We start from the raw sequence: 14503 nt of genomic DNA, 5'->3' as shown, positions 1-14503 counted from the left end.
CAATCATAAATGATTTATTAGTCATATATTATAAGTGTGGTTTAGTGGTGGATTCAGAGGAGATTTAAAAGAGTTTAAGATGCACTCCCGGGCTTCCCTGGTGGCGCAGCGGTTGAGAGTTCGCCTGCTGATGCAGGGGACACGGGTTCGTGCCCCGGTCCGGGAAGATCCCACATGCCGTGGAGCGGCTGGGCTCGTGAGCCATGGCCGCTGAGCCTGCGCGTCTGGAGCCTGTGCTCCGCAACGGAAGAGGCCACAACAGTGAGAGGCCCGGGTACCGCAAAAAAAAAAAGATGCAGTCCCTGCTTTCAGTGAAGAAAATCAATATATTATGTGCTACACACTGTGTTATCTCATTTTACCCTTATAATAACTCTGTGGGGCAGGTGGCACTTCATCATTTTATGGGTAGAAAACAGACTGTGGAGAGGTTAAGTAACTTGATCTACTAATCTACAGCTAGGCAGTGGTGGAGTCAGGATTTGAACTCAGGCCTGTCTGATAACAGTGCCCCTAATGTTTCCATTCTGCCATATTAGGGGAAGATTTACTGGGTAGTTTGGAGTAGGGAGTTGAAAAAGAAGCTGGCATGAACACGTTGAAAAGCTTAGGTTGTATTTTGGAAACAAAAGAGTAGTTTGGTTAAAATAAATGACCATTTGTGTTGGAGTATGAAGGGAATTTGAGAAAAAGATTATGGAGATTTATGAATGCCAAGTTTGATAAGTTTTATCTCATGTATTGACAGTGGAAAATAATTTTAAGCAGGGAAATAAATGAAAGCAGTTTTTAGATAGGATTAATCTAATGGGATTTGTGTGTGTGTGTATGGATGTGAAAGAGATTGAAAGCAAGGAGACTGGGTTACTGTCCTCATGTGATAAGGACCAGAATCGGGGTGGAAGGGAAAGAATGGATATGAGACATTTCACAGAAGAATCAGTAGGACTTGTGGAATGACTGGATAACAGGAAGAAGAAGTCCAAGATCACGTTGAGGTTTCTCACCGGAGTAATGGAGAAAAGGGGAGACCCAGTGATGAGCCCCCCCAAGAGGAGAAGGTGTACTGGTGTGGCACAGGAGGCTGCACTGAGAAGGGAGTGTACATCGCTTGAGCCCCAGAGCAGTGCTCAGGTTCAGTGACAACTCCAGAGAGATGGAGTAACTGGGATACTTTTGAAAGACAGAGTTCTAGGGAAGCTTTATTAATATCTGTAGCTCACTCTTAGTCACAAGAGCCAAAGAGTTACTGTTTGGACTTTAGAGATGGACGTAACATCTAGGCATATTTTAACTAAAGCAGCATCAGATGTGTTAACTACATAGTTCCCCAGCCTCCTTATGCACCCCACCTTGTTTGTTAGTGTACCCCATCTTCTTTATTATGCTATAAAGTTTAATTCTATCTTCAGTTTGTTGGTGTTGACTTTGAATTCATTCATTTGAAGACGAATTCAAGCTGCTAGAGCCCTCCTTTATTGTGTTTGTCAGAATCCTTTGTATAGGGAAACCTCATTCTCCATTCCTGAGATCAATGAATTTGGTGCTTTTGCCAGTTAAATTATTTATTTCACAGTGGAAACATTTTTGAAAGTTCATTATTTTTTTTAAATTTTTTTATTAAAAACATTTTTTTAATGCATTATTTTTAAAAGATGTTTCTAAGAACATACTTGCAGGCTGTGTTAAGCACAGTGTTTTTTTTTTTTTATTGAAATGTATTTGACACAACATTTGACAGGACAACATCTTTCTTGTCCCCCCCATCTCCTGGAAACCACCATTTTATTCTTTGTTTTTACAAGTTTGGCTTTTTAAAATTCCACATATGAGTAATATCCTACAGTACTTGTCTTTCTCTGTCCGACTTATCTCATTTTGCACAATATGCTCAAAGTCTCTTCATGTTTTCACAAATGAGAGGATGTCCTCCTTTCTCCTGGCTGAATAATATTACATTGTGTATATATATATATATATATATATATATATATATACACCACATTTTCTTTATTCACCTATCAATGGACACTTAGTTTGTTTCCATATTTTGCTTATTATAAATAACACTATAATGAACATGGGGGTGCATATACCTTTTTGAGTTATTGTTTCATTTTCTTCGGATAAATACCCAGAGGTGGAACTGCTGGATGGTATGGTAGTTCTATTCTTAACTTTTTGAGGAAACTCCATATTGTTTTCCAGTAGCTGCACCAATTTACATTCCCACCCATAGTGCATAACTGTTTCCTTTTCTCCACATCCTCACCAGCACTTCTCTCTTATATTCTTTTTTTTTTTTTTTTTTTGTGGTACGCGGGCCTCTCACTGTTGTGGCCTCTCCCGTTGTGGAGCACAGGCTTTGGACACGCAGGCTCAGCGGCCATGGCTCACGGTCCTAGCCGCTCTGCGGCATGTGGGATCTTCCCGGACCGGGGCACGAACCCGTGTCCCCTGCATTGGCAGGGGGACTCTGAACCACTGTGCCACCAGGGAAGCCCCCTCTTATATTCTTGATGACAGCCATTCTAACAGGTGTGAGGTGCTATCTCATTGTAGCTTTAATTTGATGATTAGTGATATTGAGCATCTTTTCATGTACATGTTGGCCATTTGATGTCTTCTGAAAGTTCATTTAAAACCAAAGAAGTTCAGATTTTATATCTATAGAGAGTGAGGGAGTAGGGAGGAAAGGGAGGGAGAGAGAGAGAGAGCTTATGCACCTGTTTTCTGTAGTTTTTATGTCATTTGAAAGATTCCTGAGGGAATTCGGTGTCACAAAGTGATAAAGTGTTTTGTATTATTTTATACAGAAGGAGCTAGGCTATAGACTCACCAGTTACACGCAAGTTGACACTATAGTAATTTCATTTGTGACAAATATTTATAATAAGGTTTTAGTCTTAGTTCCATTCACTGATTATTTAAAGAGATTCTGCTATTTTAATTCTAACCTAGAATATTCCTGTTTGGGAGTCATATAAAATGAGTTATCAACACACTTTACAAGCTTTTCAAGGAAGGGAAGAGGGAGAAAAGAAAGGGAATACAGCTTATTAATACAGCAAACACTTCTTGCGAGTCTACTTTGTGCCAGAACACTAGAATCTGGGATACAAAGATGAATAAGTTAAAGTCCTTGTCCTCAAGGACTCCCAGAATACATGAAGGCAGACAAATATGTTAAGTATGCTCTAGATGCATTTTTTACAATTCCCAATTAGTGACATTTTCACTGGCCAGTTAATAAACTATGACTTTGTTTGGTTTGAACTAGGTATGCATTAGTTTCTTTTCTTTTTTATTGAATTATAGGTGACTTAAAATATTACATTGGTTTCAGGTGTACAACATAGTGATTTGATATTTTTACAGATTACACTCCATATAAAGTTATTTAAAAATATTGGCTATATTCCCTGTGCTGTACATTACATCCTTGTATTTTATTTATTTTATACCTAGGAGTTTGTACCTCTTAGTCCCCTTCCCCTATCCTGCCCCTTCCCTCTTCTCTCTCCCCACTGGTAACCACTAGTTTGTTCTCCATATCTGTGAGTCTATTTCTGTTTTGTTATATTAGTTTGTTTGTTTTATTTTTTAGATTCCACAAATAAGTGAAAGCACATAATACTTGTTTTTCTCTATCTGACTTATTTCACCAAACATAATAACCTCCAAGTCCATCCATGTTGTTGCAGATGGCAAAATGAGTAATATTCCATTGTGTGTCTGTATGTGTGTGTGTTTGTGTATGGTACATCTTCTTTATCCATTCATGTGTTGATGGACACTTACATGACTTCCATATCTTGGTTATTGTAAATAATGCTGCTATGAATATTGGGGTGCATATATCTTTTCAAATAGTGTCTTCATTTTCTACAGATATATACCCAAGAATGGAATTACTGGATCATATGGTATTTCTATTTTTAGATTTTTGGGGAAGCTCCATAGTGTTTTCCATCGTGGCTGCACCAATTTACATTCCCACCACCAGTATCCTAGGGTTCTTTTTTTTTTTTGCGGTACGCGGGCCTCTCACTGTTGTGGTCTCTCCCGTTGTGGAGCACAGGGTCTGGACGCGCAGGCTCAGCAGCCATGGCTCATGGGCCTAGCCGCTCCACGGCATGTGGGATCTTCCCGGATAGGGGCACAAACCCGTGTCCCCTGCATCGACAGGCGGACTCTCAACCACTGTGCCACCAGGGAAGCCCTAGTGTTCTCTTTTTTACACATTCTTGCCAACTTGTTATTTCTTGTCCTTTTGACAGTAGTCATTCTGACAGGTGTGAGGTGATAATCTCACTGAGGTTCTGATTTGCATTTTCTTGATGATTAGCATTGTTGAGTGTATTTTCATGTGTCTTGGCCTTCTGTATGTTTTGTGTGGAAAAATGCCTATTCAGGTCCTCTGAACATTTTTAAGTCTGTTTTTTGTTTTGTTTTGGTTTTGGTTTTTTGTTTTTTTATATTGAGTTGTATGAGTTTTTTCTGTATTTTGGATATTAACTCTTTATCAGATATATCACTTGCAAATATTTTCTCCCATTCATTAGGCGGCCTTTTCATTATTTAATGCTTATTTAATGTGGCCTTTTGTTGATGCTTTCCTTCTCTCTGCATAAGCTTTTTTTTCCTTTTTTAAACATCTTTATTGGAGTATAATTGCTTTACAATGTAGTGTTAGTTTCTGCTGTACAACAAAGTGAATCAGTTATATGTATACATATATACGCATATCCCCTTCCTCTTGCATCTCCCTCCCACCCTCCCTATCCCACCCCTCTAGGTGGTCACAAAGCACCGAGCTGATCTCCCTGTGCTTCTCTGAATAAGCTTTTAAGTTTGATTAGGTTCCATTTATTTATTTTGCTTTTACTTCCCTTGCCTGAGGAGACAGTTCCAAAAAAATATTGCTAAGACCTATAGATCATATTCCATTTTTTTCTTTTACTATTCATTTTTAAAATTGGTTTTTTCATATAGTTTCAAAACCAGATGGGATAAAACCATGTAGATAAACCTTGTGTTTTATAAATTAGGAGATGGTGAAGACCAAAGAGGTGAAGTAACTTGCCCAAAGTTGTGAATGTTACTGGCAGCCTATAATGGCACATTATACAGAAGAAAAAGCTCCCACTGTCTGTAAAATATCATGCTTTTCAAAATGTTATATCCATGCTTTAAATGGTAACCTATAATCTTTGCACTTTGAATTTGTATCAATCATAGTATTCTTTAATTTATTTAATATTCTTTAATAGTTTACACATCTGTTTTCCATGCTAGACTCTTATGCGTCTCAAAAAACAGAGATCATGTATTATTTATATGAATGTTTCCAATACCTAGAATAGTGGTTTGCTTTGAATGAGTGATAGTGACAGGTGTTTCAGCTGTCAAAGTATGTTTACTCCATATCCTGAGCATGATAAACTATGACTTTTGCAAAGGTAAATTTGTTACTACTATCTGGACTAAAACACAGTTGTAGAATTGACCAAATTTATCTTTAGTGTCTTCTGAAGAGTCAGTCTCTATTGCTTATACCTTACCTCAACTCCTAGGTTGCTTTCTTTCTTACCCTTATGGAGGGCTACCATTTCCGGTATCCACTCACAACTCTTTGACAAAACAAGGGTTAAGCTGGTGTTCAACCACACAGCTCCCTTCCTCTTAGGGCCACTGCATTATTTTCACTCAACTGACTAATAGCAGAGAGTAATTGAGTGTACTTTATGGCTCCAAAAATAAAGGTGGGTGTTTTGTAGGAAACATTTTCTCTGAAAATGTCAATGAATGAATGACTTGTAAACAAGCCGACTACTGTGAAATCACCTATCATGAAGTTTATGACATGGAAATTATGCTTTTTTTACTCATAGAAAGCAAAGCTCTGAATATGCAGAGCTTTGGTTCTGGCTTCCAGTTCAGGAACTTTGTGCAAAGCTTTATGTCAAACAGCCAAGGCCCCCAAGAAAGATGTTGCCTTGTTAGTTCTTCATTGATTTGATGAGAATTAATGGTGAAAATCCAAGTCATTTATGTTAGTCAATAACTTTGACCAGAATGTCTTGACCACAGGTCAGTAACCTGGTTGTGTTTATAGGATAGGGTTTAAACCATCATTTTGGAGGATTAATGAGTTGCTTACTGATTATGAAAATCCCTTCTCTTTATTGTAACCCATAGTTTGGTGTGAAACAATTAGTTTTGGGGAGGCCAGATGATGGTGTTCAGCGTTTCACTGATGTACCCCCCTCATACGTCATGTGGCAGTTGGTAATGCTTCTGTTGATAGCATCAGGCTGAGTGCCTAGTAAATCATGAGTCTTATCCAGAAGTTAATAGTGCCTGCTAGAGAACTGAAGCAGAGCCCATCCAAGGCTAATATACCGTAGTGTCCTGTTCATTCACTCTCAGTTGTTTATCCTATCTTTATAAACATTATCACAAGCAGCAACCTGATTAACATGTTTTTTTCTGTATGTGCTAATTAATAGATGCTATTATGAAGGAAGATATTTCTGAAATAAAATATTTGAACTCATTAAAAGCGAGAATAGTTTCAAGTCCAAAAAATTGGGGGAGCGTGTTATCTCTATCATATTTGTCATATGTAGTCTTTTCATCTTAAGGGTTATAGCAATCAAAAAACCTAACTAGTTTTGATTATTTAGCGAAACTCTTAGATAATTGAAAACAACAGCTGTTGTGCTTAAATATTGTATGTCAGAATTTTTTTTTTTTTTTTAACGATAGTAAAGTGTGTTTTGAACTTATTTATTTCTGTATGGAATTTGGAAACATGGAGGTTAGGGTTGTGTGAGGGGTGGGGGAATGAGCTTCAAAAGAAAGTCTTTGAAAAGTAATAAATATTATTAAATGTAAAAATTGTAAATGACATATAGCTTCCTCTGATTTATGCATCCTCTCCCCACCTTCAAAGAAAATGAATCACTCCTTCTTTGTTCCTGCAACATATTTTTAAGTCCACTAGTAAAGCACTTATCTGGTATGACAGTTAGCTGTGTACATGTTCTCTTCCCATTAGGTCCATAGCAACTTATGAACAAATCCTGTGTAATTCATCATTTGTTCCTAGTGTAGAGCAACTGGCACATAGTAGATCCTCAGTAATGTTTGTAAAAAGAAATTGAATTGGTACCTTGGCTGCACTTTAGCATAGAAAAGCCCCCAAATTCTTAGTTGCCCTCTGAAATATTGGGTGTTATATATATTGTGTGTAATTGTGATATCATAAATAGAACCCACAGCTTCTCTGAGAGGTTCAGTAGACATGTCTATTTCAGTAATTAAATAGAATTGTAGAGAATAATGTTTCTTGGATCTTTGTTCATTTTCTTTACTTTTGTATGCATATATTTTGCTATTTCTTTTGTGACATGTCTAAATTTATGTGTGTATTTCTTTTTCGACTTTGGTGTTTGTTCCCTTCTATTTTCAGTCATTGAATAAACTTTCCATTTTTCTTTCTTTTTTTTCCTCTTTCTTCTGCATCTTGTTTATGTTGTACGGAATTGACAGCATATTGTCAGGGCAGAAATAGTGAAGTACCCGGAAGAAGATAATCAACATACCAACTCTGCTCAGAGTAGAATCTGTTCAGTACAGTAGTGCAGGTATTAATTGATAAACTGTTGCACTTTGGGGGAGGAGGGTGGGGAGAACTAGTGAATGCTGTCTTGTTCTTTATTCTTTATGAATAGAGAAGTTCAAATGATTATTATACATTATTGGGAATTAATATTGCATAAGCCCTGGTTTAGAACTTTGAAAAATTGATCCTTTGCTGGGAGACTTATGACTTACACAAGGAATTGGGAAAAAATTAAGATAATATTTCAGTTACTTTCAAACGTATTTGTCTTTATGGTTGTGTTTATTACATGTGCAGTGAAGTGGAGAATTGAGGCAGTTATTTCATTATTCATTCCTTACCATTTTTTTCCTGAAATAGCCTGATAATTGAAAGAGTATTTTTAAAATTTGCCTTGAGTTACCCTTCTTTGTCTGCTTGTGTGTGCAGAGTTAGTAAAAGAGTTGAAACCAGTAAAGGATTTGTTTTACTTTAAATAATTACTTAGAGATGAATGTTAGGGCATATTGCTAAATTCATTGTTTAAGATATTCCTTGAAGTGTGTGTTAGAGGGAAGAAAGGAAGAGTTAAAAGTGTCTTTTGGTTTAAATTATTTTAAAAACATGAATATGAGGTAATTTTCTAACTTTCTCATTATTCTATATTTTGTTAGAGTCATTATTCATAACCAATAGTGAGCTATTTGGAAGTAAGTTAGGGATTTGGGAGAACAGTTTTAAAAATTGGGTTGCTTAAAACATTTCTTCTTTATATGTAACTTCTCTTTGACATTTATATCTCTTTTCACTAACTCACAAATTGATAAACATTCTTTAAAAAGTTATGACTGGATATAATGATTTATGGAAATATTAATAATGATATTCTTTGAAATGGTGAGGTCTTATCTATGAATTAAGATATATAAATGATTAATTTTAATTCCTTTGCTTTAAATTATAACCAGGGCTTAATTTTTCATATTGATTTGCCAATTTTTTATTAGACTTGTGGTAACCTCAAGTTATTATTGTCATAAAACCAGAGAAGACTCAGTAAAAGAAATGCTATTACATCCTTAACAGAATTACCCCTGCCCCGCTACTCCCTCACCCTCCACCAAAATATATCCCAGCTTGACCTTAGTTGGTCCTGGCTGGTTCTTTTAATATCAGCTCCTGCTTCATTTATGATGTCTATCATCAGGAGTTCACCAAAGTTCAGAAAATAAAAATATACTTTAAGGAGCTCTTTCTAAATGTTCTGATGTCCTGATAATAACTTTGTTTTCTTTTATGACAGAGGGTGGTGAAGGCAGATATTGTAAACTACAACCAGGAACCTATGTCAAGAACTGTTAACCCTCCTAGAAGCTCTGTGTGTGCAGTTCAGTGAGCGCATTTTTCTTCTGTATTGATAGTTCTGGCTGCCCTTCGCCTCTGTGTGGGCTCGAGGACCTGTAGGAACTTGTTTTATCAGTGACCATCTCTGTAGTTCAGTTAACGCTTTCCTCTCAACTCGCTTCATCATTGCCTGTTGCCTCAGCCGCAGGCAGCTCCTTGGACTGGAAAGAATTCAACTTTGGGACCACACACTTTGAATTCAAAATGGAAAGCCCGTTCTCTGGAATTAGACTGCTTCATTGAAAAAGAATAATGTTGGTTCTCTTTATGTCCTCACTTCTTTTTTCCCTGATGTAAGTTGTTTTAAACAGATATGAAAACTATCTAAGTCTTGATCATCAGCCAGGATTTTGCCACAGCACAGTTTCATACTCTTATCTGAACTCATACCTGGCAAAGTATGCTTCAGAGTGCAAACATTTAAACGAGTAATATATTTTATCTACAGATACTTAAGAAGGCATTCTTTTGCTGTCTGTTGTGAGTGAAAATATATAAAGCTGTATCTAACTGAAAATGCTTGAAATAAAGCTATAATAGAAATATTTTTTTCATTTTTTAAAAAAGAGCCTAAATTCTTTATATTTTAACTGCAGCTCACAAAGTAGTGAGTATTGGATATTGTATTTTTATTATTATATCATGGTCATTATGTATTGTGTAATACTCAGGTTAGATGGCTTTGTGAATTCTGATAAACGTTCAGCTGATGCTCCATGTGGACTTTCTCCTGCCAACTGTGTAAGAGTACTTCCAGAATGAATTCTGACTATTGTTGGATCATTGTGGATCAGACTGTACCTGATGTTCAGACGTTTTTCTCCTGCAAATAAATTTATTTAAATTACTTTGGGGGGAGAATTTTCTTTCAGCCATCTTCCCTTTAGTTACAGAAGAACGAAGTGTTTTTGGATACAAATCAGTGATCATGTGAAGTTTAATAAACATTCAGTCACTTAGAGTTGTTAGGGTATTTGTTGGACTAGTTAAAATCCAGACCCCATAGCCTGGCATTTCAGGAGCTCCATATCAGCTGCATCCTACCCGCCTACCTTTTCTCATGCTGCTCTTCTGTGTACTGCCTGCCTCTGTGCCAGTGGAGCCACGGCTCACTCCTGTGTGACTGATGCTTTCTGATGCTCTGCCTTCCTGTCTTTGCTTCACAGGCCCCTCTGACTGGAATTCCTTCCCCCTCTCCAAATGTCTGCCTTCTTTCAGTCAGCCTTTAGACACCATGAGGGCAGCGCTCTCTCTGTCTTGGTAACAGTTGTGTTGTGTTTTTTGTGTGCAGGCACAGTGCCTGGCTGGCATTTGGGTGCTCTGTATTGGCCACATCAAAACGGGATGAATGCTGCTCCTCTGCAAGACCACTCCTGTCTCCACAGCTGCAAATTCCATGTGAGCACCTCTTGGATGGCCATTACACCTTCCAGCCTTGGATCACAGTTATTTGTGTCCTTGTGTTTTATTGTTCATAGACCATGAGCTTATTGAAGGACAGTCCTGGGTCTCTTTTTTTTCACATCCTTCAGGAGTGCCTATTGGGGTGCGTTCCTCATAGGAGACTTGCCAGAGGTGTGTGTAGAAATTTTGGACATTTAATTTTACAGCTGTAAGGGATTTTAGAAAACTTGTTATTTCACATCTTGTGTGGCTAAGGAAACCGAAGTCTGGAGAGAAAAAGGAACTTGCCAGAGGTGGGGAAGCCCCTGGTGGTTCTGGTGCTGGGTGAGCAGGACTGCTTCTGGCTCTCCCTGCTGTCCCAGTACCTGGGCAGGGGCAGGCAGGTCCGTGAGCTCCTCTGGTATAATCATATAAAAAAAAAAAAGAGAAAAAAAGGAACTTGCAAGAGGTCATGGAATCACAGAGGTAGACCCCATAGGAGATCTTCTGCCTCTCGGCCAGGGTGACACTTTTTCAAGAGTGGTTTGAAATTTAAAAATTGTGGGGCTTCCCTGGTGGCGCAGTGGTTGAGAGTACGCCTGCCGATGCAGGGGACAGGGGTTCGTGCCCCGGTCCGGGAAGATCCCACATGCCGCGGAGCGGCTGGGCCCCTGAGCCATGGCCACTGACCCTGTGCGTCCAGAGCCTGTGCTCCGCAATGGGAGAGGCCACAGCAGTGAGAGGCCCGTGTATCGCAAAAAAAAAAAAAAAAAAAAATTGTGACTGCTGTACTTGTTAGACATTGAGTCCAGTCTTTCATTACTTTGATTTCTGTATTTTTCATTTTATAACAGCTAAACAGCCTTTTTAAGCCTTTCAAGGTGGCATGCCCTTCAAGATAGTTCAGTTTATCCTTCCTTTCAACATCTTTCTAATATATGCTGGTCAGTCTGCTAGGGCCTTTAGCAGAATATAAAGTTGAGTAAAAGATTTCAACCCTCAAGGACCCTACAGTCCAGTGGGAGAGATGTTTGTTATTGTTGCTGCTGTTTTAAAGCTGTGACTGATTGAAGTCTACTACTGAACTAAACTTACCCAAGGCTTTGCAATCAGTAAGGGGTGAGGCCATGCCCTTTTGATCATTTCATGTTGTTTATATATGTATGTGAAAATTTGAAGAGTTTTCAAAAGTTCTTTTTATTCAGTCCCAATTATTGCAATACTAAAAGGTATAACTTAACACATATATATATGATGGTACAGGCATGTGGAGAAGGCTGAGAGAAATTATATAAGGTCTATGATCAGACCAAAATACTTTAGTTATATGTTTATAAAGTCAGAGCACCGAATGGGCCTGAACGGGGTAGGCAAGAGAATGGCCTTTGTGGGCTTGCTCTGTCCGGGACATTTCCAGGCACTTATCACATGAGCTATTATATTTTCACCCTGATCTATGAGAAGGTTATCACTGTTCCTGTCATGCACATGAGGACATTGAAGTGGGAAGTGAGTGATTACACCAAGTCCCTCTTCGAGTAAGTGGTAAAGCCAGGGTCCACACAAACCATTTCTGAGATGGGATGGACTAGGCTGGGTACTGAATTAGGTTGCCTTCCATTTTTCAAGATCACAACTGACCTTCCTGGGGGTTGACCAGGCCTGGGTGTTATGTTGTTCTTTTGAGAAGCGGTGATGGCCAGTGCTGGCCATCACCACTTTATCACACCGACCATCTAGACGAGCAAGCTGTGTGTCCAGAGAGGCTAGTGGTTGTAAATTTGCCCTCTGATCACTGAGGTAAGGACAGAAAAATGTCTCCCCTGCCTTTGGTCTCATTGGTTTTATGTCTCTCCCCTCTAAGCTTGACCAGTCATTGAGAGCCTTTTGGCTCAAGGAAAGCAAGCACAGTGAACATGCAATAGAGCATATGGCCAAAGCAGATTTCTGAATTCCATATTACAATTTTCCCCATACCTCGGGTTTTATTTTTGAAACAAAAACGTAGGATTCATGCTTATTTTACTTTGACTGTTACCTCTCCTGTCTACAGTTTTTAATTTAAAAAATTACAAGTCTTTCCATCTAGTTTTAGGCACTTTGTCTCCTGAAGACGCATGCTATAAAGTTTCAAACACATTGTGGTCACTTCTGCTTATTGAACTTCTGAAAACACAAAAGTTTTCAGCCAGAACTGGTCATTGGATGCTGCCTTTCAAATGCACCCTCTATTATGTGTGGCAAACCACTCTGGAGTGGTTTTTGGAGTGGCCCAAAGAACTCCTCCTGTGACTGCTTTATTATTCCAGGAGGAGGTAAGCCAGGGCCCTTTAAAGTCGATCACTGAAACAATGTGATGGGGCATAATAATTTGTGTGCCGTTTAAAAATAGAAAAGTTTTCTGGCCATAACCCATTCTGGTGATTGCTATAATGTTGGACATCCTGAAAAACAGTTGCAAGATTCAGAGGAAATGGAAATGCAGACCTATTGAGCATTGTGGCAGACATCTGTCGGCCTCCTCTCCAACATCATGTCACCACTTCTCCCAGCAACAGTTTCCTGATTTCCTGATGGAGCCCTCCTCCATTTTCAGCCACTCACGGCTCTAGGGGTAGATTCTCATTGGCTTAAACCTATTAGGATATTAATTCCTCTTGGCCTCAATGATTGGCTCAGAAATGAGTGGTTAATTCCATCCGAGCTAATGAAACTGGAGGGTACATTTGCTGAGGTTTCTGAAAAAGAAAAAAGAAGAAAGCTCCCACCCCCTCAAGTTTCCAAATGACTCTTTGCCCGCTGAACTAGGATGAGAAGGCTGTAGCTCTGAGCAACACTGGCAGCTGTCTTGAGGACACAAAGGGTGACCCTACCCAAGTACAGAGCTGACCCCAAGGGAGCAGAGGTGAGAAGTGGGGAGAATCCCAGTCTCCGACACTGAGCCCCAGATCACGCCATGCCACGAATCGTTTAACAGCGTGACTCAGTTTCCTTTATCATTTTGGCAAGTGTTAGTTTATTTTTTTGTTACTTCTTACATAAGCAACTGTCATGTATCAGGGCCTTTGCTTGGCATCAAAGAGATGAATGTGATCTGTGTTTTATCCTTAAAATCTTAGTCTAGGTACATGTATAACTCATCAAACAGAGTTACCAGACTGTAATCAGACTGTTAAATGCTTCAATAAAACCCTAATATCGTATAGGAAGATGTGGCTTAGCAGTGAGTGAAAAAACAGGGATTTCAGATAACAGGAATCAGAGTGAACAATATAATTGCCTTTAAAAGACTGACTCATGTAATCTTAGGCTATGTTAATACCAAAAGAGTCTCTGTTCTTTGAGTTGTTTTGTGTATACGAATCACCTGGAGAATCTTGATTAGTAGATCTAGGGTGGGGTTTGAGGCTCTGCATTTATAGCAAGCTACCAAGTGATACTAATGCTGCTGGCTTTTGGATTACACTTTGAATTAGAAGAGATTAGACCATTCCTGCATTATTTTTCCTCTTATGGGTGCCCCTCTTTAAGAGGGCATGTTCTGATTATGGTGAAGGGATCCAGCATCATAAGAAATAGTTGAAGGGAGACAGTATGCTTAATATGGAAAAGGGAGGGCCTGAGAGATACTCTGATGGTCATCTCCAAATAGGTGAAAGACCACGCTTTAGAAAAAGGTTAAACTTCCAATATAGAACCTATAGGACTCCAGAAATAGGAGGGATAGATAGAAGCTATAGAAAGAAGATTTTGATCCAGCCCAAGAAAGAACCTTGCAAACCCCTGCTTTATGCTTTATGAAGTGTTGGGTCATGTTGCAGGGTTGCAAACTCATATGGCATCAGGGGCTAGGTAGGTAAATGAATGAATACAAAGCAGTTAAAGAGCATAAGACAGTAGGGAGTGGGCAGTGATTTGGAGAGCATGTGCCTGTCTAAAGCCATTCCAATCCAATTTTTAAAGTTATATTGGCCAAATAAAATCTGTATGGATAAGGCTACTGCTAAGCCATATATTAGAATCATTGTGCCAATTAGAAAAAAAAAAAAAAGTTCCTTTCTCACATTGCTTTATTTCCCTCTTCTAGAAAATTGTCACACTTTTGTT

General features: G+C 38.7%; 1 protein-coding gene across 2 annotated transcripts in view; it reads left to right on the top strand.

The window, feature by feature from the left end:
• The window catches only part of RAB28 (RAB28, member RAS oncogene family), a gene marked incomplete at its 3' end in the record, with an annotated part of 94250 nt that extends 85245 nt beyond the window's left edge, over positions 1-9005 (top strand). Inside the window, exon 7 of one of the 2 annotated variants that reach the window (XM_079709641.1) lies at positions 8913-9005. In XM_079709641.1, the coding sequence (XP_079565767.1) occupies positions 8913-9005 (93 nt within the window). Of the gene's footprint in view, positions 1-7557; positions 7648-8912 lie in introns of those variants that run through there. The other variant, XM_079709642.1, reaches the window with a different exon arrangement.
• Between the last annotated feature and the right edge of the window lie 5498 nt (positions 9006-14503).

This window comes from Hyperoodon ampullatus, assembly GCF_949752795.1.
Source record: "Hyperoodon ampullatus genome assembly, chromosome: 1".
NCBI classification, from domain to species: Eukaryota; Metazoa; Chordata; class Mammalia; order Artiodactyla; family Ziphiidae; genus Hyperoodon; species Hyperoodon ampullatus.
Note: the sequence above shows the minus strand (reverse complement) of the source record. Positions and strands in the feature narration are given on the sequence as shown.